The sequence below is a fragment of the Hirundo rustica genome, chromosome 8 (genome assembly GCF_015227805.2).
Source record: "Hirundo rustica isolate bHirRus1 chromosome 8, bHirRus1.pri.v3, whole genome shotgun sequence".
NCBI lineage: Eukaryota > Metazoa > Chordata > Aves > Passeriformes > Hirundinidae > Hirundo > Hirundo rustica.
The window spans coordinates 20,050,107-20,077,586 of NC_053457.1; the positions used below are offsets into that span (position 1 = coordinate 20,050,107).

General features: G+C 37.1%; 1 protein-coding gene across 1 annotated transcript; it reads right to left on the reverse strand.

The window, feature by feature from the left end:
- Positions 1–206: 206 nt before the first annotated feature.
- PDE6C (phosphodiesterase 6C) lies at positions 207–26,793 on the reverse strand. Its single transcript, XM_040071591.2, has 22 exons — positions 26,314–26,793; positions 17,839–17,991; positions 17,643–17,732; positions 17,267–17,407; positions 16,648–16,722; positions 16,495–16,559; positions 16,322–16,388; positions 15,549–15,596; positions 15,193–15,342; positions 14,360–14,503; positions 14,188–14,256; positions 11,879–12,025; positions 11,397–11,504; positions 11,181–11,290; positions 9,107–9,194; positions 6,963–7,063; positions 5,753–5,860; positions 5,123–5,186; positions 4,232–4,306; positions 4,030–4,113; positions 3,029–3,185; positions 207–286 (listed from the first exon to the last, which is right to left on the reverse strand). Exons 1-22 carry the CDS (start codon positions 26,791–26,793, stop codon positions 207–209), a joined length of 2,604 nt encoding a protein of 867 aa, XP_039927525.1.
- Between the last annotated feature and the right edge of the window lie 687 nt (positions 26,794–27,480).

A 27,480-nucleotide genomic window follows, 5' to 3' on the forward strand; every position in this document is an offset into this window, starting at 1 on the left:
CTCATTTTGCACCATTATTTTTTCCAGTTTTTAATTTTAACAGGTTTTTTAATCCATTAAAAATTATTTCCAACAAATGGCAAGTGTTTAAGAGGATTAAGAGGTTGAGCTATACTATTCTATGCAAAGCAGAAATCCACTGGGGCTCATTGAAGTTCTTTCTAGATGTCTTTTCTTGTAGCAGGAGCAGTGTCTGAGCCAAAGAATTACAAAACTACACATGTTTTGGATTTTACTTCTTCACCACCACCACCACCACCACCACCTGCAGCTGCAGCAGCACTTTCTGTTAAAAAACAAGGAAGGAAAGTAAAATGAGTATTTTCTGTTAAGCTTTTTAACTGCTCTAATTCCTTATTATGGAGTGCTGCTTTTATTTCATGCATATTATGTTTGTTTGGCTGTCTGAAATTTCAGTGCTTTTCTGCAATATTGGAATAAGAAACAATGACACGTTATATATACATTTGTGTAAATAGTGTAGGAGTTGATACCAACATTTCTCAAGGGACCAAACACACACTGAACCACTCTTACTGGAAAGTTTCAGTATTTAAATATATGACTCTGTCCCACACATACAAAACTGAGGTATGCAAGCCATGCAAAAGAAAGAAACTCTTGAATCAGTAAAATCTGTGAATCTATTTTTGAAGCAGATGATACAAAAACTTTAATTTGACCTAACTGCATAAACTTTTTTCCAACCCTGCATGAATCCCTTTGTAATTACTAATTAAGAGAGAGAGACACTTTTCATGTTTTTATTTATAGCTACTGATTCTGTTACACTCTCTCAAATGATGCCACAGATGTTCATTGGTCATAGTTAAGATTCTTTCAATGTAATAAATTACATTTCCAGATTCACTTAAGGTAAGATACCAATATTAGAATTAAAACTTACATTTGAAAGCTGTGGATCACCATGTTACTAGGTCATTTTCGACCCTTTCCACCTGCATTGAAACATGTCACACAATCAGTGTCCTACCCTCTGTAATTTGTGGATATAATCAACACTATGTTACTAACTATGTATTTGATTTTCTCAGTTTAATACGGTATTTTGCTTTAGTTGAGTTCTGAACTTTCCACTGTAGTGGTTCAGCAAATATGTTTATTTTGTGTCTACTGAATGGCTAAGAATAGCCAGGTCAGTATGTTCTAGAGAAACTACCATGTATCAAATCTTTGTCTATATGAACTGACTTAAAAAACCCGTATATTTACATGGCCTTGATTAGACAGTGTCAGATCTGTTCTTCACAAATGTTCATGGCCTCATTCCATGTTTGTTTTTAAAGGATGCAGAATAATTCCCTTTTGTTTTGTGTTGCTGATTATGATATGCAAAGGCCAGATCCTCAGCTTCTGCAAATCAGTCTGTTCCTGCTTGCCTGTGAAAAGGTTTCCTATTTTCCTATAAGGAAAATATTTCTTAATTCAATGACTTAAATGATTCCAAAATACCAGTCATGTAGGATGGTCATAACTTCCAAGTGATTGACCTGATTCTTCCTAAATTGATTATTTAATTTCTATTTTAAAAGAAAATAGGATGCTCATGCTTAGGAGCATTGGATCTGACTTTGCTAACTTTTTTTGGTAATATTCTTTGCTGAGAAAGCAAACGTATGAGGAGATTTGAAGTTGTGTAAGGAGGTTCCAGGTTTTCTTTTGCTTTGTTTTGTTTTGCTGGTATTTCTGTAAAGTTCAGATGGTTACATTCCAGTGTGAGGAAAAACATACTGACAACTAGCTAGTTCTCAGCAATAAATGAATCTTAAATAAAATTATATAATTTCTAAAAAATGAAAGTGTCATTGAAAATAAATTTGGGAGCAAGTAGGAGGGTGGAATTTCTGTGAAAATGTGTGTAGGTAGTATCACAGTGTGAGCAGGCCAAAATATTTGACTCAATCTATTAAACTCTCAAAAATCTGCTTTGATTACTGTCGCTTACAGTGCTTCTTAAACCACTTTGCCACATCTTTTTGATTTTTTGTTTTACATTTATTTTTATTGTAACCTAGTATCAATTTTGTAGGAGCCAATAACTAGTTCACACACTGACAGTAACTTGATGGGTGGCCTTGAATAGCTTCTTTTGTGTGAAATGTGAAGAATACTCACCTATTTCCCACAGATACTAATTAACAAATAAATATTCGGTACTGTTTTATATTTTAAAGATGCATGAAACACAGAGTAAACTAACTTTTCTTCTTCAAACTAGCTGACCACATATCACTGTTTTAATCAGGCATGGGTTTTTTTAATCTTTGAACCTTTTCAGTCATCTCAGTCAATTGGCAGAGATGTTGCTCTGCATGCAAAGAATAAAAGTAACTGACTCGTTTCATGCTTACACTTGAGTGACAGGTTTCAAGTTTCTATAAAATCAGATTCTCTTCTATGTTAAGCTGTGCAGAACCATGCTTCCAATTTTAGGACTTGATCTGTCTTTGGAAGATTAATGCTGAATTTGTTATATGGGAGAGTGTATTTCAGCCGAGAAATGAGTGGTAGGGAACTAGAGCCAAAAGCTTTATCTTAGACTTGGAAGAGAAGTGGGGATTGGCACTGGTTTTTTTATGTTCTCAATGCAGCGTCTCTGTTCCCTTATGTTTTTCATTTTCAACTGACAACAAAGCACCTGAATACATTTGGGGATGATGCTACACAGAATTTTGATGCATCTTTTGTATTTCACATAAGCAAGTGTTTAATTAAATTCAATTCTAAGTCTTTAGATAGAAGAAATGTTACATTCCCTTCACTTTTGCGGTGGTCATATTATATAATTCTGCAGTTCAGAAAATGAGGTCAGCGTTCTGGATTTGTGGAATCTTTAAAGGTTACTTCTCTTTCAAGTAAATACAAAGCTAATTTGGCTAATTCAGAACTTGCATACCATTAGTATAAGTTTAATATTGCAGCACAACTGCACTGCATGTTGAGAGAGAGAGAGAATGTTGACTGCCGTAAAAATATATGTAAATGAAAATCTAAGAAGTTACTTAACCTTTTTGGGCAGCTGCTGCTTCTTCTTCCTTTTTCTTTTGTTCCTCAATAGCTTTCATCTTCTCTTCATATTCATCAGCTCGTGTTTTCCATTCAACCCTGTTGTTTTGGAGACCATCAAACATAGGGGTAATTTCCTTGTGAAACCTCGAGAATTCCTGTACAAGCAATTGAAATTAGTAAATTAGAAATTTGTAAGCACTGATGAATTGTTAAGTCTGAAATTGTGGAAATACTGCTGAGAAAACATTTCATTGTTTTATTATATCTAATTCCAAGGCATATTGCTGGAAATACTGTCTTGGGATAATAATGCCCTATTGTGCACATAGTCTGTTAGGAAAATATTGGAATTATATACTACACATTTTAATATCTTCCCTAATCCCACATATGATAGCCTGACTCATATAATAGAACTATGATACATGATCTTTCATCATATGATTATCAGGATCAAATTAAAAAGTCTGTTATCCGGAAATATATTTCAAACAGATGAGGATATTTCTGATGTTAAAAAAATCACATCACATTTCTGGATAATATTAAAAACCAGACAGGGATTAAGAATGTGGACATTTCAGTGCCTTACAGAAGAAACAGCATATCCACATGCCCCAAATATTGCATATTCCTATTCCCTTTGCTGTGCTATTAACTGCTTTCTGTAACCATCCATGCTGCTTGCTTATGTTAAATGGGACTAGGAAGAATCAAGCTGGACTTTGTAACTCAGTCTTTCAAGGCAATAACAAAACCTCAGCACCCTGAAGTTTCACTGGGATCTTCCTCTTTTATGAAATTGCTTCACATCTCTTGAATTTCCTCTATGGGAACAATTATTTGATGTATCAAAATACTGAAAAATTATGGTGGTTGTGATAATTAACCCTGTGACCAAGGGTACTGCTACTGTCAAGAATGTTTTACTGCAACATCTTGTCACTAATTGTGCCATCAGAACTGCTGGAACGGGAAAACAAAACCAGTTATTCTTACCTTGTACACAAATGTACACACAAAGTCTATGAAACCAACTTGAAGCTTAGGTAGTTCATCTCCCTTGTTTCTGTCCATCATAGGCTGGAACAGAAGAGCAGTAATTTAGAATATCATGCTTATGAGCTCATGGTTTATTATTTATTCCATGTTTTAATAACAGTTAACATTGCTTAACACAGTTAAATTATTTAGTACTTACAATAGGTTGTTGCTGCAGCACGGTTCGTTCCAGGTCACCTTGCTCCCAGAATTCATTTGCAACCATGAGGGCAACCTGAACAGGTACAATGCAGTGGAATTGTCAGCAGAAAGTAGAACATTTAAATAAATAAAACAAGGCTTTCCAGAAAATATGAAAAAACAGACAGACACTGTCTGCTGTGCTTAAGGCTTTTCCCAGCAAATTATCACTAGCAATATTTTAATACATGCTGAGTAAATAACAGATTATTGACAACAAAAACAAGGCAATATTAGCAACATAAGAGTCTTGTAATACCTGTAATGAGTATAACTTAGAAGAACAAGTATTTGCAGTTGTATTTTTATTATGCTTTGTTAAAACATTTTCCTGTAAGGCTAAGTGATGACCTTCAGCAGGATGGTCAATAAATACTGGAGTACTTGAATACTTATGCACCACTCTGTATTACAGAATTTTAGTGTTTAAGCTGCTTTGCAATGGTGCCAAGATCTACAGAATAGACACAATTCACTGTTGTTAAATCTATGCCTTAAAAATAGCTGGAAAGTAGCAAAAATTGTCTAGCAAAGAAATAATTGAGTAATATTTAAGGGTAGCTAGAACAGCTGCCAGAATCAGTGGTGCCAGTTTTAGTGGAAGGACAAGTAGAGAAGGGTTGGCAACTGTAGAGTGATTGAGATGTCATTGACCACCTACACTCACAGTGACAGAAGGGTAGAGGTTCTTTTCTGGAAGCAACAGGTACTTAAATAGGTATCAAGTAATAATAAGTTGTTGGGGTGTGGTTTTTTTGTTTTTTTTTGTTTTTTTTTTTAATTGATCATGCACCAAATGGGCAACAAAACAGAGAGTAAATGCAGTATTGTCTCCTTCAAAAGTACATACCTTACTCTGCACTTCCCAGGGCTTGGTTATTGCTGACAGGTCACATCCAGTCATCATCATAGCCCTTTGAAAACAAAAAAAAATCCAAAAAATACTACAGTTTTGGGTGTCAGGAGGGTGGTACTAGACTCTTTCCAGTGCTGCCCGCCAACAGGGTGAGGAGCAATGGCAATAAACTAAACCACAAGAAGTTCCACCTCCCCATGAAGAAGAACAAATATCCATTAAGGGTAGAGGAGCACTGGAACAGTCTACCCAGGGATGTTGTGGAGTCTGTCTGGAGACATTCAAAACCTGCCTGGACCAGTTCCTGTGTAACCTGCTCTAGGTCACCCATCCTGGGAGATGAGTTGGACAGGATGATCTCCAAAGGTCCCTACCAACCTGAACTATCCAGTGCTAGGATGATTATAAAAAGTCTAGATTTTAAGGAATTTAAGATGCCAAATGAATTAATATTTTGTACATTTTAAGAAGATTATAGGCATCAGTTTCTAAATTAAAATCATGTTCATGCTCATCATTGGATAATATCACTAAGTCCAAATTTGCATGTTTAGGTGCTCAAATTCTTTTAAAATCTAGTTCTAGATAATCGATTGAATAAGGAGCAAAGTATTAACCACCTACATGATGACTTCTTTTTTCGTTGGGTCAATAGATATATACTTAATTGCCTGCTCTTCTGTTTCCATTTTTTCAATTGCATCCACAATCTTTTGAAACATAGTTCTTTTCCTGTTAAAACAAACCATTAAAGCATATATTACTGAATGTGAGTTCCTGCATTAAAAATGAAATATAAAATCACATTTATGATAGTTGTGCTTTTCCCAAGTACCATACTAGTCACAGTAGTATCAAAGTAATACTTTCCTGCTGTTGAATGCGAACTTTTTAGGTAACCTAGACACTTCAATTTTGCTACATACCACTGACATGTGAAGTAATATGTCAGAGTTTCTGACAGAGAAACAACCAATTTGCTGCCTCTTCAGATTAAACTCTTTGGGGCAACAATCTCGTTTTTTAGCATTACACGTTCATTACTTCCTGTAACTTACTGAATTGGGAAGAGTGAAGCAAACACTAATATATGGTCTGCCACTCCCTCCTGTCAAAAATCCTAAAAATTACTAGAACCTGACTGAAAAGAACTTTCAAAAACATAAGTCTGTCTTGCTGTTACTTCATAAATCTTCTAGTTCTTGCTTAGAATTAATGAAATAATGGAATTACTGTTCTCTAAATCTTAATAACTGCTATTAAACAATTTCCTGAATTTTTGCCTGTCTTCTGACTTGTCCTAGTCATAAAACAAAAGTCTCCACATATCTTTAAGGAAGATACCCCTTATTAAAGCACATTAATTCACTAACTTAGGAACAGAATTGATAGTTTGATATTTGAAGACTTTGGCATATTTAGCACTGGGATCAATGGATGTCTGCTGGGTTTTTTTCATTTTCAGCATGCTCCTGTTTACTCTGAGTCTTTTTTATGGTATGTTCAACATCACACGTGCACACAACCTTATGATTAGGCTACTGAATCCATACTTCTGGAATACAGTGCTTACTATAACTAAAAGCATATTGAAATGACCTACTAAATGTATTACCTAGGAAGTATTATATACATTTATGCTAATTTGAAAGCTTATAATCAAACTAAGAATGTCTTGGTTTTTGCAAGAGTTAAACTCAATGATAATGTTAAATAGAGCTCTGTTCTCTGCATATATACATCTTTGCTGCATATAAACAACTAAAAACTACAGCTATACATTCGATAGGATTTATCTTTTTCAATAGGAAGTTATACAGAATTTAGTACTTACTTGAAATACAAAGCCAAGTCAGTTGCTATTATTGCAACTTCAAATAAGTGTAGAACGGTTTCATACTGGCGCTTATTTAGGTTCTGGAAGATGTTTAAACTCTGCAAGGGGGAAAGTTTAGGATTTCAATTCCTTTTATAACACTGTATTTGGTTTGTACTATGCAGATTGTCTCACAGAATAGGGCTACAAAATTGGCCAAATATGGTCCTTAAATTAATGATAAAAATTAAAAATTCACATTCCATTACCCTCATTTTCCTGACTTTTTAAAGCTCCCCAGTTCCCCTTTTCTTCCTGTTAAACTGGGTTGGCAAAACTGCCTGCAGCAGTGTATGGGACCTACCATGGTATGTGCAATGTCCTTTTCCTCATGCAAAGGGAATGAGACCCTCATACAGCATTTTTCTATGTGGTTTTATTTTCTTCTTTAACAGAGATGCAAGGCCTGCGTGAGGCAGGGCACAGCGATGCTGCTGGTGAGAGCCTCCAGAGGTCCTGCCAGCTGCTCTGCCCGAGAGCAGGAGTCAGTCCCTGGCATCTCACGTTTGAAAAAGTACATCACCAGCAATAAAGGGGAAGGTCTTTGTTTTCATGTCATAAACCTTCTAAGGTTTTTTATTAACATAGTGCTACTGCTTAGTGTAAGGATTTATTCCGTGTCCTCATGAGGTCAGGTGACAGCATCACCACAGGGATTAGAAGTGGAAAATGAGGGTGAAATGGGCGCCTGCCCTGCTACTGCAAACAAGGGGTGGAAGGGGTGTATATGTACATGCCCTGCTGTTAAATTACCCTGCAAAATACACGGTAGAGAGTGCCAGTAGTGTCCTTGGCTGTGGCCGGGCCAGAGCCTGAGGCCACTGGGGGCAGAGCGGCCGGTGCCCAGAGGAGCAGGGCCCTGAGGGGCAGCTGAGCCTGGGGCTGCGGCGAGAGCATCAACCCCGCTGCTGGGACGGGCAGGAACAGAGCAGCCCCGCGCAGGAACAGCGGTAACGGGCCGCAGCACAGCCTGCCAAAACCCGCCCTCGGTAACGGGGCTGCAGCACAGCCTGCCAAAACCCGGCCTCGGTAACGGGGCTGCAGCACAGCCTGCCAAAACCCGGCCTCGGTAACGGGGCTGCAGCACAGTGTGCCAAAACCCGGCCCCGGTAACGGGGCTGCAGCACAGCCTGCCAAAACCCGGCCTCGGTAACGGGGCTGCAGCACAGCCTGCCAAAACCCGGCCTCGGTAACGGGGCCGCAGCACAGCCTGCCAAAACCCGGCCCCGGTAACGGGGCTGCAGCACAGCGTGCCAAAACCCGGCCCCGGTAACGGGGCCGCAGCACAGCCTGCCAAAACCCGGCCTCGGTAACGGGGCCGCAGCACAGCCTGCCAAAACCCGGCCTCGGTAACGGGGCCGCAGCACAGCCTGCCAAAACCCGGCCTCGGTAACGGGGCTGCAGCACAGCCTGCCAAAACCCGACCCCGGTAACGGGGCTGCAGCACAGTGTGCCAAAACCCGGCCTCGGTAACGGGGCTGCAGCACAGCCTGCCAAAACCCGGCCTCGGTAACGGGGCTGCAGCACAGCCTGCTAAAACCCGGCCTCGGTAACGGGGCTGCTGTACAGCCTGCCAAAACCCGGCCCCGGTAACGAGGCATGGTGTGCGGCGGGTCTGGCCTGAGGGCCAGGGGCCCTCCATGGACATCTCGTTTTGTTCCTCAGCTGCCAGAGTCCGCAGTGAATTCCGACCTCATAAATCGGCACAGCCTTTTAATGACAAGATTTTGTGTCTGTGTGTATATATATGTATGTATGTATGTATGTATGTATGTATGTATGTATAGTATTTTCAGCTTTGGTTTCTACATCAGCTGTTTTGTGCAAACAAAAAAACCCCTGAGGAGTGTGAGTGAGGCCCAGCAAGGCCCAGAGGAGAAGCTTTTCTATCTGTTCCAGACAGAATAACTGATGTGTCTCTAAAAGTGGAAAATGCATTTGTCTTAAAAAGACAAAAAGAAAAGAATTTGTCTTAAAGGTCTGAATTTTAGCATTTCTTATGTGGACCTAGAGACATGCATGAGACCCAGTGAAATTTGGAACATTATAACTTAATAGGATCTTCAGTGTTGATTGGTATGAGCAGAAGGTCCATGACGTACCTCATCTTGCAGCAGGGTTTTACTGTACTCTAGGTGATGCCTTTCTAAAATAGAAGAACCATGGAGTTTTGCCAGGGGAGCAGCTGACCTGTGGAAAAATAAGCAATTCATTAAAATATTATATATATATATCTATAATTTGAAGGCAATAGTTTTTAATCAGGTTTCATATTATTGGTATGATAGTGTAATATGTATACATTAGCTATTGGTATGATGCAGACAGAAAAAAACCCCAACTTGCTTCCCTTAATTTTTGTGACTGAGTAATGATGGAACTTGGAGAGCACTGGGTGATCAGTGCCCCCTAAAGTCAAAGTCATTGTTAGATGCCTCAAAACTCAAAAAGTTTGGTATTTAAAATATGCCTTTATTTTGTCTTACGTGTTCAGCTTTGCTGTTTGTTTAATCTATGCTCCTTTTATGTACCTTAAAGCAGCCTTTATCCATCTTTTAGTGTTTATTCTGTGGCATGGCTTTTGAACTCTTGTACGTCGGTAATGACTGGGCCATGTGCCCTGGGATTCTAGTTAAATGTAACTTAAATTAAAAGTAACAGTATAATGGAGTTTAATTCCTCTAATGCCATTGGGCTGCTTCACTCCCCCAAAAACTCTTGTTTTGTGAACAGCAAAAGTCCTGATAGCTCAGGTTTGTTCAGTTTTACCATAGGTCTTAAAGCATTCCCTGACACTGACTCTTCAAGAAGAGGAAATTCTGCATCAGATTATAGTTGTGAGATGAAGGGAAAAGCATCCTACCTACATGTTTAGAAGTGTATTTTCCTCCTTTTCCCTTTCTTTATAGCTCTCTCTCCCAGATAACCCAAGCTGGATTGCTACAAGGCACCATGTTTTCTGATGTGATTAGGACCGTTGTGGTAAATCCTGACGAGCTCTATAAATAGCATCAGTGCATAGGACCTCATGTAGAGGTCTTTCATCCAGGGAAGACCACTGTGGGAAGATTTAAATCCGACCTGCTACAACCCTTCTTAAACCTGTTTGGATGAGAGGCAGTCCATTGAATAAGAATCAGCATCTGTCATTCTCTTTCCTACGTCACCTGGAGAATCCCTGGGAATAATCAGAAAATCCTTTTGCGTCACTGCTCTAGCACACAGGCTGAAAAGGCTGAAATGTGAGGAGTGGATTCAGGGTCAGAGAGGCAGGATCAATCACTCCGGAGATACGGTTGGTGGAAACTAGCCAGAAAATTATAATCTTGTACACATGACATTCTGAGAAACGTGTGTTCTCTGCCTAGCACATGGAAACAAACCCTCACAGATCATGTAAAAAACTAAATGATAGGATGTTCACTCCTCAGGAGAAGAGTGGATCTCATCATGACACATAATGTTTCAATACAAAGGGAAATTTAAATGAATTCATATTGTTTCATAACAAACAAGGTAAAAATCACAAAGAAATCCTTTAGAATATTTTTTCAAAACATATTACAGCATGAATTGCAAAGCTTTAATCTCATGACACTTAATTTCTGGGCCTGTGGACCCAGCGGTGGAATTCAAGCTTGTTGACTCAGACTTTTATACAACATGAGGAGATTTACACCTCAGGAAAGTACCTATATCAAGAAACTGAGTGTGGTTTAGGAACAACTGAACTAGTCAAATTAGCCAGTGGAAAACAGAGGAAAAAAATCAGTCTCTCTCTAAACTGGCCCTTGTCTATGTCACATCTTGAATCCCTCTCCAGAAAAGTGCTTATGCCCTGTCTTGAAAAAGTAATCCCATTATGGATTTTAATTTCTTTTACTAATTTCTTTGTGCATGAGGCTCTGTCTGCTACAATCTAGATTCTAGATCAATCTAGATGATACAATCAAGCATTTCTAGAGTTTTAAAAAGCTAGAGTCTTCAAGAGATCCTTCTAAGATTCTGCCTTTGCACTTTGTCTTTGTGTTTTCAGCTGCCCGAAGCACCCTGGGGCAGTATTCATGCCAGATGAGTATGGAAAATATACCTTGTATTTTTGCAAGTTTTGACTTTTTAATGTTTGTTTTCCACTAAAAGTAGTACATTCCCCCATATTTTATCAATTATACTTACTTCATTTGGTACAAGTTATTGGTCCCTCTGTGATCAATGTCATGGCAGAAAGCAGCAGCAACCATGGCAAAGGCTTCTAAATCAGTGTAGTATTTCTTTATTTTTCCTGTCTGTAAAAGAAAACAGATACCTCTGAGCCTCTGTCTTCCTGAATTTTCCATCTGGAGCTGAAAGAATACCAATTAATGAATTTGGGGTTAATATTAGCAACATTACCATCAGCAGAGTAAACATTGTTTGTCCAACGTTGAATCCATGTCTCCAGTTATGGTAAGTGATATCCCGATAACCCTTCCTGACTGTGTACATCCATCTTGTAAGGACCTGTTGGGAATAAAAGTGAGTCAGACAGCTGTTAATTGAAACAGAACAAAGGAATTCCCATTAAATAACTAGAATATACTATGAAATTACTTAAATGTGCCAGTTCTTTGAAAACAAATGTTTTTAATTGAAACATCAAAATGGGAAATTTTTCTTACATAGATGCATGTAGATTTAATTCCTTACCTAGCTTACACAATTCAGAAATAATTTTATGTCTGTTATGACAAACAGGGAAACATTTCATGGAGAATGGAAGATTGCTAACCATGCCACTAATATTTTAGTATTTCCTACTTCTAGATTAAAGTATGTCAAATCAACTATTTTTCTTATATTTAAAAGTAAATATAAACAAGAAAAAGAAACCAGACCTCAGCTGGAACTTTGAATTTTTCAACAACATTTATCTCAAAGAACAGTCGTATTCCACAAGTTATCAGGCCGTGCTCTGAAACAGGGAAGTCACTGAAGCGGAATTCATACAGCTCTAAATCTTTTGGATCAGGTAATTCTTCTTTCTGTTAGGAAATATCAAAAACAAGGGGGTTTCCGTCAATAACGAAGTTGGAAAAGCTTTTTTAATTTTCTTCAGTAGAAATATTGCTCAAGGACTATATGCTTACTATGTCTTCAAAGGTCTCAGGTGTCAGTATGAACTAATGTGTATTAAATTATGAAATACAATCATGATACTGCTGGCTTTCTTCTCAAAATTAATAGATAAAAGCCTTGGGCAATCCCTACTCGAATTCCAACACAATGTGTTGTGACCATCTCAACATTACCTTAGTTTAGAAATCTTGGTCCTTAGAAATTCTCTTCCCTGGAATAAAATCCCATGATTCTCCCACTCCTCAAGGCTACATTCTCTGATCTTAAGGCTACATTCATCTTTTACTCAACCAATTAAATTGCCTATTTTGTATATATGATATAGATTTACACTGAATAGCTTAACTGATAACAGTGCTACTAGTGAACTGTTCTCTAACACTCTTCATCTCTCCCAATGCCTAGGGAGAACAGCATCTTATTTTAAAGAATGTGTTCCAAACAAGAATTCTTCGAGGAGGTCTGATGCAACACAAAAAATAGCTTGTACTATCACAATGACTCCCTTCCTCCTCAGTAGTCTATAAATGATCTTTACTTTGTGGAGAAAGAAAAAAGACAACTGAATGTATGTATATATTTCAACAAATAAGGCTGATCATCCTTTTCCTTCTCCCTGGGTTTTTCCTTTATATCTATGTGGATCTGAGATCAAGGACAAAGAAACCTAGACCAGTGTTGTTTTAAGACCCATTACTTGGTGAATCATCAGATCTAGAAACACTTGCTTTATCCTATTAGTTATCTAGGATTCCAGGTCTTATAATAGGATAAAGCACATGCATGTAGCCTTGGCAGTGCAAAAGATACTAGACCTTTGAATTTATGACTCCACAATGTTGAAAGAATAAATTGCTTTTTGTAGATTTAAAAATTCATACCAGTATTGTGTTTCTAAATAAGGGGCCTGTATCAGAATAATCAGATTTTGCTCTACCCATGGAGAAATTTTATGTCTGTTATTTTTTGAAGATTTTCATGCTGCTAAATTAAATTTTCTTTAAAAGGCATGTGAAGCTACACACTGTCTGTTGATGTTTTTTTATTTCACCATATGCAAGCTGTGTGAGCATCTGTTGCGTGAAAGCCAGTAAAACATTAACACCAATGCATTCCAACATGCACATATAGATAACTAAAAAGAGTTTAATGAGATCTTTTCCCTATGGCTATGTGTTCATTAGCAAATGTGGTGTAATAGGAGGAAATATGTGCAGTGGCTGGTACTGGAAGTCAACAGATTTCTGTGTATTTTGACCTTTTTACTTCAAACTAGCTCTGATTTGATCCATTAACAGTGGAAGTTCATTCAGTGTTTTCATTCAGAGCACGTCTTTGCTCTGAATTTGATATTTTTTTGGCTAAAGTAGGCTAATTCATCTGCTCCAGGACAGCTAAAGCACTCTAAATGGGCAAAAAAGGGAGCTTTCTTCCAAAGACACTGCCTTCCTAGATTGAAATACTAAGGCAGTCAGAGGGGACTGCACTACCAATTCGTTTTTGTTTTGGTAGCAGCAGAGTAGTAGAGCAGAGAACTCATTAGATCAAATCTGCTTTGTCACTGTAGAGTCATGGGTCACTGTCTTTAGACTTCTCTGCCTACGGAAATGCAGGAAAAATAATCTGAAAGTTTGTTCCACTGGATACTCCTACCTACCTTCTCTTACCGAGAATGAAAGTGGCCTCACCACAATATCCTTTCTTTTATTTTCAGAGTTAAATAAATTAAATTCAGTTATAGAGATAGCATTTGCCCTATGAATATTTTAGGAAATTTAACATTTTAAATGTTAATTAATATAAAAATGCCTATTTAACTCTGACTGTTTAAGTGTCTTGATGTACATTTGGGACAGAATGCTTCCCCTAGGTAGCAGTGGGGTCTGCACAAAGAAGGAGAGAAGAAGTTGAAGATGTGTTACTAAACCAACTCCATCTAGCCTGTGGAACTGATAGCTAACATTGATTGTATTAGTCAGGATTTCACCATACACAATCTTTTCTATGATGAGGACACATTACTGTCTGATATAAATACACCACCAGAATTTTCAGTTTAATGACTTACCAAAATCCTGATTAGATCCTTTTGATCACATTCATCTAAACTTTTTGCATTTAATTTCTCTTTGTATTTCTAAAAATGAAAAAGAATAAGAAAATTCAAGTTTTCTGTAGTAAGTTTCCCATTTTAATTTTGTAATTTTTCCCGATTTAATTTTTGTAAGACAGAAACTTACCAGGATAGATTCAACTTCAGCAGGGGTAGCCTTTGTCTGGTACATAAGCATTTCCTGAGCAATGTCTTTCCTGTTTTCAAGTTTGTTCATTTTGTCATAAGTGTCAGTATTCAAAACAGACCACCCCAGGAACTGCGTGAGAGCCTGCAACAAAGTCAAGTAAAGCAGAGATGATGCCGTGACAACAGAATGAACCTGACGATTGGAACTTGGTTTTTGTAAAGTCCCATTTCTCTTAGTGCCCTTTGAAAAGCAAGGTGCTACTCTGCTTGTTAGAGGCCTTTATCTTCCTTCAGCCAGTTCTGTTAGCACTCACAGCTTCTAATGACTTTTGGCTCTACCTGGTAGTTAAGTAATTAATATTCCTATTTTATATACAGGACTTTGAGGCTTATGAAGCTTAAGTCAGGTAGCTGGACTTGGGTACACTGTGTAGCATCTTATCTCGCCTGAGTGTGTGCGATTATGAATGCTCTGTGAACTCCCACGATCACAGGCTTGGCATCCATTGGCAAGCAGCACGCCAGGCCTGCTTGCCAACTGCTACTTAGGAGATGCTGACCATCATGAAAAAGTCAAAGGATTAAAAGTAAAATTATAAGCAACTTTTTTTCATCACTGGAATGTAAATGATCACTCAAAAATGTTCAGTTTTATAAAGGGAGATAAAATCTCAGATTCTTAAGAAACTGCATTTTGATGAAGATAGACACTTGGCTAGATGTAATTATGGCCTATTTGAAAAATTTTTGACATAGAAAAATGACTTTTAACTGCAATATTTCTTTAAACATCACATAGCTCCTCAAACACTCTAATCCTATTAAGCTTACTTCAGTGATCTGTTCATCATACTCGTCAAAAGGTTTTCCATCTTTCCTATTGTAAAATGTTGCAACTCCCACAATTTCTTCTTTTTTGTTGACAATAGGCAGTGACAAGACATTTTTGATAACCCATCCGGTTTCATCCACTGGTCCTTTCTGTAGGAAAACCAAAAACCATGAAATGTGTATTTCTTTGAAAGTAATAATACAGCTATGGACATAAGCAATGTAACAAAATTATTTTGTTTGTGAATCACAATCAATGAGAAATTATTTTTACAATCAACTGTATAACCAATTAATGGCAAGCACTAGAATATTTTTCTACAGTATTTTATAATTATTAAAATTACTGAATTTACCTGAAATGCGAAGTATTCATCTGCTGGTGCGTTCATCATGTTACAAATCTGCAGCATAAAGAAAATGACACATTGTTCAAATGGAATGTAATGTTCATCAAAATTTCATCTAATATTTTTAAGAGGAATATTTATTTTTTAAGCTAGAAATAGTTAGCATCCTAGCTAGCTACAGAAACTAGAACAGTTCCTCTTAAATTAGATGTGGTTATTCTAACAGACATCATTTTGGAAGGTTTGAAGCAAATTCCCTCAGTGTCTCACAGTGTAAAAGTATAATGGTTAAGAAAATCACTTTCAGTCTAAAATGGCATGGGGGTTTCTAGAAAGAAATAATTGAGTACTAAGGGCTCTGTTAAAAATGCCATGGGGTTATTCATAGCTGTCATATATCCTGACTTTGAAATACTATGTCTATGCAAGAAGACATAGGAAATTAAGAAATTTTTAAAACATTTGCATTGTGATGATTTTCTTACTTTGACATTATTGGTGACATTTAGCACACCTGGAAAATGACATCAGACACACACCATGTTCCCCTGATATCACCAAAATATGAGGGAAATTATCCTGCTCTTTCCACCATTTGTGCTGAGACCTTGTCTCCATCCAAAATACTGATTCAAATTATTTCACTGGGAACCAAAGACACTGGAAGCATCATGGTATTTTTGTAGAGGGTTTTGGTCATGGGGAGGTTTGGGGGGTTTTTTGTTCAATCAGAACAGCATGATTTAAAATGCTAGCTTTTAGTTTTGCTGTAAACTTACAAGACCATTTTCAGCAACATATGTTGGCAATCCACTGACAAGACACCAGTGATCTGCTGGAGGTGACCTTTTGAGAGACAATGAAATTAATTTATTTCTACAATGTAGACATGCTGTTCTATCCCAACAATATCTAATTACTACGCATTCACAAACTGCCAATGAATACTCACGGAATGACTTTGATTTCTTCTTGTCCATGTAACAGATAGTCAATAATCTTATAAAAGTTGACTGCCTAAATAAAAATATAAAAACATCTAGGTGACTTGCACAACTTCAATGTCAAACTTAAGATTCATAAAAAGAAAAATTAATATCCTCACTCGTCCATCGGGTGTCTTGGGGCCTTTGTAAGGCTCTTCCTCCCCTAGCCGGATTGGCCACTCATCATAGAACTCCTGAGAAAATGATACACAGGAAAAAAGGAAAAAAAAAAACAACTAATCAGTTCTGTGTTCGTAGATAACATCACATCTGTGTATTACTGTTTGATTTTTATTTCTACATAGCTTACTATGGTCATATTTCAGATTATATTAAGAAAACATTGGTAATTATATTCCAGACAAGAAATGTTTGCCAGCAAATTGCAGGCCAATCTTGTCCCTAAATAGTTGTACAACTTAGTAGGCTAATATTATTCCTAAATAGTTAGGGATACATCTTAGTCTTTCTTTTAGCAGGTAGATATTTCTAAAACAATAATCAGACCTGCACCTCTACCCTTTCTCATATGGAATTATGAATATGAAAAATTATTTCAGAATTGGCATTTATGTTTATTTTGGTTGTATCCTTTGCCATACTTATATTTTGCATGTAATCTTTGTAACATTGTTATATTTTATATAAACAATCCCAAAGAGTTAGAAAACATGGTAACTTTATGTTTTGGAGACTTCACCTTAGGATTTTCTAGCAAGTAGGAAAAATGGTTGTTACCTTCTCTTTAGTCATGTCCAGCAGACCAACAGAATATCTTTCACAATTCAAATACATTCGAATCGTATACAGTGCTTTATGAAACTGCCGTTCTATATCTGTTAGCTCTTCAAATACTTTGTTGGCAGACCACAAAAGCACCTATTTACAACAAAAGAGAAAGAGGATAATGTTCAGAACAGTAAGAAAACATAAACATATGAATCCTAGGCATTCCAGAATGAAATTATAAGGTGCATCACTGTTAACAAATTTAAAAAGAATAAGTAGATTTTATCCCTACTTCAATAAGATTGCAAGAATATAAAATAGTGGGAATGATAAGTGTTTCAGAGAAAAAAAATAAAGTATTTTTATTTAAAAAATGCTTCTATACCTGGCTTTTTCGTGATTCAACACTGTGGAGATACGACGTATGATTATTTCTTACCATCAAAGATATAAAGTTGATGTATTTTTTAAATACCTAAAAATGACAAAAATCAAAAATAAGACAAAAATATTAAATTAAGATATAGAGTCACTCAAACTATTTGTTGAACTTAGAGCTGTATTATTGTGTGACACTTTACCTCTTCATCCTCTTTTGAGAACTCAGGGGCATTTAATTTGTTGAGTGCCATCACAACAGCAAGCGCATCTTTACCCTGTGTAATTGCAGTTGCCAACATATTGACTGTTTTATAACCAGTTCTTTGGTCCATAAAGTCAGAAAAATGGCTGTTCTGAAAGAAAAGGGGAAAAAAAATCACAATTAAATGCACAATTACCGTGCCAAGAGCAAATGATCATTTCATTTGATTACTGATGTTTGGAATGCTGTGAACAGTTTCACCATGCAGTAGATTTATACTTGAAAAAAACCCACTGATTTCTTAACTCAGCCATGCAGAGTTATATGTACAAGTTCAACTGAGGAATTGGTTATGAAGATAACTTCGGAAACCAAGTTCTGTACAGGTCTTTATTATAATGGTGAGGAATTAAAAATACGGGAAATATAGTATAAATGAAATAACAATATGACCTTGTGACTACCTGTGAATCTAATGTATGTGGCTTGCATTTTAGAAAATTACTTCATAGCTAGGTTAATATTTATTATTATTTAATTATTTCAGTAAATAAAATTCATTATGCATTTCTCTCATATAGTATTTAAAAGTACCTCCTTTCCTGTATCAAAATACTTATGGCAGAGAAGCATCCCCAGCAAGTATTCATCAGGCTGACTTGTTTCATATTCCTTCCTGTCTGACACACTCCCATCCTTGTTGCCCCCAGCTCTACAGGATATTTTGGCGAAAGGAAAGGATATAGGCTATAGGCTATAGGATATAGGCTATAGGATATAGGATATAGGACCAGAGCTGCTTTTGTTGAGTGTGTGATCCTGTGGGAATAAGGCCATGTGACTAATGAATGAGCCACAACTCACTACTCCATATTTACATTTTCATCCTTTAAACCAAATGCTGAGGAGAGTTTAGCAAAAGCTTTTATTTTAATTTATTTTAATGCAAAAATACTGAGAAGCTAGTTCATGCTTTGCAGAGAACTGTTTTATTTCCTCATATCCTCAAAATTCTTGTTTTCTTCAAAGGCTTTAGTATTCTCTTTAATTTAATATGAAAGGGATTTAAACATTTTCAGGGAAATCTGTTTGTCAAGGGTTGTTATATTTTGTTATATTATTAAGAAAATGCATCTGAATGAGGTGAGTTATGAGTTGGAGGTTTGAAATCTGTTGATGTACTGAGAAATGCCATGGTTCTACTAAGCAGCTAAAATAGCCAGACTCTGTCTTCATGGAGCTTTTTCCTTCCCCTCACACTTCACTGCTAACGTGTCAGTACTCGAACTTCTTCAGAGATGAGCACTCAACCCAATTATAATGCATGTTTATCCCCAGAGCTGGCAAACATTGCTGTTATTCATTACTGCATTAACTTTGGCAGCTGAGATCTGTGTGGTGCATCCCAAGGTGCCTACCTTGCTGATAGGCTGGAGAACGCTGCAGGATGCCACATCATGGAACTTCAGCTTCCACAGATTATACACAAAGCCACTTAAGCCAAGCCCCAAACAAATAAGCATTTTCTAGGTTATAAAATCAAGCATGACAATGCTTGGAAATGCCAGAACTAAAATTGTTTGTCTATTATTTAGACTTTTCCTCTCTATTTCTTTTTGCCCCTCTTTCCTCAAGCAATTGTTTTTAGTATATGTTGAATTTTTAGCATATACAACTTTAACAAACAGAATTTTATTATGTCATCAAAGTATTAGGGTTTGGGCTTTTTTCTTGATTTTCATAGTCTATAGGCAGTCCCTCTTTTAAGTTTGCATTTTATATTTCCTTCTAAGGCTGCATTTCAGTGAAACAAATAAAATATCTGGAAGTAACTCTTAAATATTGTATTTATGCCCTGGGCTCTCTTACAGGGCATTGATTCCCTTAAGGACAGCCTGTATCATCCCCATAAATCTCATTCAATGTATCAGGCTCTATTTATGTTCCTAGAAAGTGTAGCCACTTTTGAATATATTGTCCATATGAAAAGGGAACACTTTTTCTGTTTCCATCAAATTCCCTGAGTCGTTATTTTCTGTTTTTCTCAGAGAAAGGTATAGGAGTATCTCATTTAACACACATCCAGAGAAAATGCCAGGCAATCTGTCTCTACTGTGCAAGAATCAAAAACTGTCCTGCAGCCTGCTGAACAAGTGTGTTATTTCATGGAAATATTTGGTTTTCTGTGGGATGTATTATCTACTGACACAACCATTCTGGACTTGGTTGTGGATTTGAGCTTCAGGTTTTGGGCTTCTGACTGTTTTAGCCATTGAAAACCCAGTAAATCAGACAGGTAACTTGATGCTCTTTTGTAGTCCCTCTGTGTCACTAAGAGCATCTAGTGTTCCTGGCAAGACCCACGTTCCTGGGTTTAGGGCACTGAATTGTGATGTGAGGGAATAAGTAAACATTTCAGACACTCCTGGATTTCTGAACACTTAAAAGGGATCTGTAGACACGAAATTGAATGAATCAGCCAGATTCAGCTACTGTATCCTTGTTTAATAACTCCAGAATGAAGGTACAAGCAGTGGTGATCAGGAGTGTTCAGAAGAAGCCCTTTGGACATGGAATTTTTGCAAAGGATAGAAACATTTTAATACAAGTCTCTGCTAATAAACAGAAAGTTCAGTAACCACAAACCATCCTGTGCCTAGATAGTGTGAAGTGGAAAGATAAAAATACCTTCTAATGCATTGGCAGCATTCCCACGGCACATACAAAGACTCCTTTCTCACATGATTTTCATATACAACCAAAACATTGCGCTTAGATTTAGGTTTTTCATTGTTGAATATTTTATACATAATTTCTAGGAGTTTTGAAGCCTTTATTTCCAACAGAGTTTTAAAAATACTTTCTCTTGGGAAGCTCTTTCTTTTTTCTAAAGAAAATCACTTTTCACAATGTCTAAGAAATCATATTCATAGACAAGCAAGAAATGTGATCTCCAGTACCAGAGCCAGAAGAACATCTTGGTGCTTCCATGACGACATTTAGTCTATTTGAGCCTGATCTTATGAATCAAATTATCTTTTAGAGCAATGTTTCAAACTTTCAGCTCTCAGTTAAATCACAAAATAGGCTTTAAAAGAATTATGGAAAAGAAATCTGCTGCTACCTCCCTAACTGTGGTACATTTGCAGACATTTTCTACTAGCTCCATTAAATGCTGAGATACCAAGCCATTTACTAGACAATGATCAGTTCTTTAAATAGGCTCTAAGATATGCAACATATCCTGGATTTGCAGGAAACCAGCACCGCACCTAGCTAGCACAACCAGCTAGCATAACCCTTTTGATGGAGGAATGTTTCCTAATATCCAATCTGAACCTCTCCAGGCTCAAGTTGAGGCCACTTCTTGTTATCCTGTTATTTGTTAGTTGGGAGAAGAGGCTGACCCCCACCTTTCAGGGATTTGTAGACATTGATAAGGTCTGTCTGGGCCTGCTTTTCTCCAGGCTCAACACCCTCAGTTACTTCAGCCACTCCTCACAGGACTTGTGTTCCAGATCCTCCTTCAGCTTTGTTGCCCTGCTGTGGAGATGCTCCAGCACCTCAACTTGTTTATTGTAGTGAGGGGCCCACCAGGATGCAGGATTCAATGCGTAGCCTCACCAGTGCATGATTCAGGGCAGCAATCTCTGCCCCAGTCCTGCTGGCCACACGGTTTCTGATCCAAGCCAGGATGCCCTTGGCCTCCTTGGCCTCCTTGCCCACCTGGGCACTGCTGGCTCCTGTTCAGCTGCTGTTGATCAGCCCCCCGGGTCCTTTTCTGCCAGGAAGCAGAAAAAAGCACTGCTTCCTGCAATGCTGCCTGTGGTTGAAGTGACCCAACACAACAAGGGATAAGACTTAATCCTGCAGGTGAGGTGATCGGGCTAAGACAGCAGATGCCTGTCTTCCTCCACCTCTTTCCCTTGTAAAGCACAGAAGAAGGGGTTATTGGGACCCCTTGCAGTTATTTTGCTCCTATTTGGTGGGAGGTTCTGTGTTGGATAGATGAGCTCAGATTGCACATATTTCTTTGCATTATCTCCACATGTTTCTGGTTTTCTTTCTGGTAGTTCTACACTATTTTCTTCTCTTCCTGATATTTGTTCTTCCACTGATTGTTTTGCATTGGCTCAGATTTCTCAAAAATTTAACCACTTGATAAAGTGGTATTAATGTGCTATAATGCGTCATCTCTTACTTCTACTTAGCCTAATTTTTCAACTCACAAATGTTTTTGTTTCATAATGATATAACTGAGTATGAAGAGAAAATAAAAAGTACACACTACCATCTACCTGGCCCTTTCTTAGGCCACACTCCAAAAATTACATATTGCCAGGGATGTAAATTTCATTTTAAGATGTAACTTACTAGAATTACAGAACAAATTGACTTTGTTATTGTCAACACTGAATCAAGGAGAAATGAATATATATTTAACAGCACTTGGGGGTTGAACTTTTCAATTATGTCACTGAAATGCCTGCTTGTTATTTGCCATGTATAGTGACTATCTTGCAACTTCTTGAAAATGGATCTGTATTATATTAAGTGTTCTTTTCACATGAAACAAGAAAATTAGATAAAAGAGAACTTTTAATTTTCATTTTTGATATACATTTTTTCTTCCGTTTTGGAAACTTTCCTCTTAGAACAGTAAATAAAGGAAGTTTTCTTCTGGAAGGCACAATTAATAGGAATTTGTTCCTTTGTTAAAATATTTTCTGGCAAATTGACTAAATCTTTGCATGTATTTTATAGACGATTGGAACGTCTCCATTTTTCCAGTTCATATTTGTTGAGTATGAGTTTCTGGCAATCTGGTATTTATTATCAAAATAAGATAAAATGGAGGAGCAGACATTAACATTTGCAGTGTACATTCTTTCCATGCAAAAAGCTACCTCAGACAGCCTGGAGTCTGAGGACCAGAACATCCACATTAACGTGAAACTCCCGTCAGGTTAGACAGGCCTGGAATGAAAGTCTCTCCCACTCTTGGGTTAAAAGTATAGAGCTGCTCTTCTGAAGCTGGATCAGCTTACAAAGGGATGATGCCAATGCTTGCAACTTGAACATGTATTTAAGTTGATTTCCAGTGGTTAAATTAGGTGCCACAACAATCACTCTTCTGGCTGCTTAATCTGAGTTGGAATTTCCAGTGGTCTTGTTTCTTCTCTTCACTGGGAGTTGTGAGTTCCAGTGCAAGACCTCTAAAAATGAGGGCTGGTTATTTCAGCATCAAAATGTTTCAGCTTCTTTACAGATCTAATCCAAAAGCCTTCACTTCTTTTGAAGCATTTTTTCACCGTTTTTATAATTTTATACTCAACTAAAACAAGAATATTTTTTCTTGAGTTTCCAGTCCTTAATTAAATCCTTCTTTTCAAATATCTCTGAATTGAAAGGAAAAATGCTATAATTTAAATAGGTTGTGGGTTAAAGCAAATATATCAAGTTTTTATTATTGGTTCTTACAAGCAGAGAATGTGAGATTTTGATTCCTCAAAAAAGACATACTCCTTGTGGAACTATTTTTTAGTTCTTAGTTTTATTTGGAAATAATGCCTTGGAGAAAGATGTGAGATAGTTGCACTCTTCTTTATAACATTGTCTGTGTTATCAGTTATTGTTAAAAGAATATTAATGGACATATCAAATTTTTCACAGTCTATTATTTTACTTTGTAATATTTGAGGCACATACTCTGCTAGACCCTGGGAATAATGTGAGACAAATTATTAGGGTAATGGTCCTGCCTGGCCTCCTGTTTCTCACAACTGTTAAATCCTGGATTAAATGCTATTAGCTCTCACAATCAACAGGTCCATAATCTTGTGGGGAGGAGACTCCTACTAAGTTAATTATCGAAGGTCTGTATCTTTCCCTCTGCTTTTCTTTCCTGGAGCATTAGTCAGGATGAGGAGCTTCCTCACGTTTATTGGTACCTTTCCAGTTAGAAGAAGGAGATAATCTCTAAAGAACTGGTTGCTAGGCACTAAAAGTGGAAGGGGGTTTTGTTGTTTGTTTTTTTTTTTTTTTTTCTCCCAATGATTTATTGCTGTTGTGATCTTTTATTGCATTTACTTTTGTTATAAAGGGGTAATGATTGAAGCATGAAAATATCACACCATGCATTTGTCAATGTTGTCATGTACTTAAGACTTAAAAAACACTATGCTGTTTGGATATGGACTGTGTCAACAGTAAAAAGCAGCTAGACATAACATTTTTAAAGTACCATAGCCAACTAGAAGTAATCATTGTGCAGTTTGTGTTTTGACAAAGCACTAGGGGCAAAATTCCCTTGCTTATCTCTTCCTGTCATTTTTTGTTCAGAATTTGGGTAGCAGACAATCTTGTTTGGCTGAAGTGTGTATGTGGTGAACTGAACAATAATTGTCCTTTCTAAAGTGTGACAAAGACTCCAGTGGCTGTGTATTTCTGCTGCCAGGGACTAATTCTACACTTTAAGCTTTACTGACTCCAGCTGCAGTTCTGGGTTTGCTACGGAGATAAACATTCTGGTGACATAACTGGAAGCTCTGCCTGTGCAAGGAGTGTGAACTTGGATATTGGCTTTTTGTACACAAAGAATGAAAATGCTGACATTTTTGAGGTCTTTAGGGTTGTTTTTAAATATCAAACCTTGGTCCCAGAGAAGTCTCTGGGAGTTTTGCAATTATCTAATAAACTGTCGATATTCTGATGATATTTAGTTACCAAATTTAGATTAATGGGACCATACTTGAATTGCATTTTTAAATGTGTGCCTAATGGCATAGACCTCAGTAATCCTAAGAGAGTAAATGGGTACCTAAGTAAAGATTACCTTAGAATGATTGAATAATAACAGATGCTCAGCTGACATAAATTAATTTATGAGAGCAAAAGCCCTAGCAGGATCAGATGGACAGAAAAGGACTGGTCTGTTACTTAAGCATATATAAATAACATTTGTCACAAAATTTTGAACAAATCCTATTGCAAACACAGAAATATTTGGTTAGTCCTGCTCTAGGCACCTCACACATCATGATATTAAGAAGCAGTGCAGTTTCTGATAGGAGGCACATCTTTCTTGATCCTCCTGATCTTTTGTCATGTAATCAGTCTTATGAACTTGGACAGATTATCCTCCAATCTCCACACGTGGTGGTAAGAAACAGTAAATCAGACACTTCTTGTCAGAACAGCAGCCATTGAAGAAAGGATATTAGTGACCAGGTGAAAATGAACTGATTGTTTTCTTAAATCAGTCAGTTTTCTGTTTGCCCCTGTGATTCCTACTTACATCTGAGACAGTTTACTGTATATTGGAATGTTATTTTCATATATATATATATTCTTTTGTTTCTGAGCTTTAAAAGTAGTCGTTTATAACTTTTAGCATGATAAAATGTATTATTTTTTGTTTATATCCTGCAAACATAGTTAATCACAGTGTATAAATATTTTGGTTATTTACATAGAGCTTAGGACACTGTAGTGGTTTCTATCTCTAAAATATTCTGGAATTTTAAATTGACTGTATAGGAAATACTGAGAATCCAGACTGTCATCTTGATAATGATTTTAGCACCATTTGATTATGTCCAGATTTTTGACGTAGGACTAAAAAAAAGTGGAAAAAAAGAGCCAGCATTTGATGAGGCAAGGTTAGTTATTTTTAAAGAAATCTTTAAATTCAAAGCAGGTTTACATTTCCTCAGGTAAGTTGCTATCATACATGCATGTTTCACTTTTGTTAGGTCAATCATTTTAATTAAGATGTGTAAAAAATAATGAAAATAATAATAAAGATTTAAATAAAATTAATAGATAATATAATAAATAAGCACCTTAAAGGAAGAAGGTGATTCAGCGCAGATTCAACAGAAACTTCAAAAATGTCAGAACAGCTCTGACTCAATAATTTTCTTCTATAGATGGTTTTGAACAAAAGCCCTGGATCTAGATACTCAAAATCAAACCCATTTCAAATCAAACACCGACACGAAGCTGAACATGTATGTTGACATCATCTTCCTCTGTCCTCATTCACTTACTAATAAGGATACATCTTCATTACAAAAGCTGCAAATTAAATGATTCAGAGATGCATGCCTGGCAGCATGGAATGATAACAGAGAACACTTGCAAGCCCACACTGGAAAACAGAACACAAGCCTGCCTTGTTCAGCAGAAACTCAGGCATTGAATGGTCTCTATTAATCTAATATTCTCCTCCATTGTTACAGTCATTGACATTACAACTACTACAAGGACACCAAGAACACCTAACTAAAAGTGGCTACATGATGTGGTTCTCTTGGATTTTAAGCCATCTCTGCTGATGCTTTTCTCCTGTTATTGGTCTGCATTTCTGTCTCTGAGATTTTTCTGAAGAACAACTTTTTACTTCACGCCCTGGGCAGGAAGCTAAGTAAGCAAATGCACAGAACTCCATTCCCCAAGAGAAGTCACTTACCTTTGTCACATCAGGTATATTAAAAAACTTCTTGGTATGAGCAACCCATCCCACAATCCCGATGTCCAGAGGAAAAACAGTCTCATTATCTGGTTTCACCAAATTCTGCTCATAGTTGGAAGTTGGAGTGATATCAAGAAGCCTGGAGGCTACCTCTGGAGTACCATTTCGGGAACGATACATGAACAGACTACACCGATCAGCTGCCAGCAGCTGTGCCAGCCTCTGCAGGGCCTTGTGCACCATCTTTTCCATAACACATGCCTCATCCTGAATTTCTTTTATCAACTCAAAAATTATGTTACACTCCTCCAGACGGGACATGTCTTTGAAGCTGACTCCTTCCTTCACATCTCCAGGGTTCACGTTAAAGATACTTCCAACCACTTCTGGTCTCACTTTTCGGTCGAAGTACTCCTTGGCAAACTGGGGATTGTTCTCCAAGTATTTTTCAACGGCATCTTTATTTACCTCACCCATTTTTGCTGGATTTTTCTTAGAATTTCTTTTAGACCTGCATCACCATCAAAGCAGGAATGGTAGCAAGAAGTTCTAACCTGTTACTAGAAAGAAAAATGTACTTTGTACATATTATATAGCTCACAGACATAATACATTCATCTTCCTCTCTGGCTTCCAAGCCTTCTGATAGTCCTGAGATATGACAGAAGGCACTGGCTTAGCATCTTCTTAGTGTGTGATCTTGGAGACCGCTAATTAAAGAGATGTCAGGACACTAAACCCCTGAGCTTTCTTAGCTCATAAATCCTCAGGGAATCATTTTAACATTTTAAACTAACCAATTAATTATTATAAAATTGTCTGATGTGTAGGTATGTATACCTGTATGTTATCTCCTTCATTCACAGTATATAGGTGCACACAGATGTTCCTATTAAAACTTCATATGAGAAATTCCACCAAGATGTTTGCCCCACCTTATACACGTGCATAGATGTACACACGTGTATTTGTGAGAGGCATTTAAGGGCAGGAAAACAGAATGTTATAGAGAAATCTTTTAAAAGGTAGAATTTAGTTTTCCTTGAAACAGTCAGGAGATGATAGAAATTGGATTACTAGAAGTAAATAACTATGAAGATATACACGAATAAAATGGGTGAAATCCTTAAGGCCTTACAGAAATCTGAGCTTGCTCAAGCACCC

Bases quoted from the DNA above. Each gene is read 5' to 3' on its own strand.
- PDE6C (XM_040071591.2), bottom strand. From the start codon at position 26,793: ATGGGTGAGGTAAATAAAGATGCCGTTGAAAAATACTTGGAGAACAAT. The intron at 17,408-17,642 runs GTATAGAAGCAT...TGTTGTAAATAG, and splicing joins TTGAATCACGAAAAAGCCAG to GTGCTTTTGTGGTCTGCCAA. The intron at 11,505-11,878 runs GTCTGGTTTCTT...TATTCCCAACAG, and splicing joins AATTCAAAGTTCCAGCTGAG to GTCCTTACAAGATGGATGTA.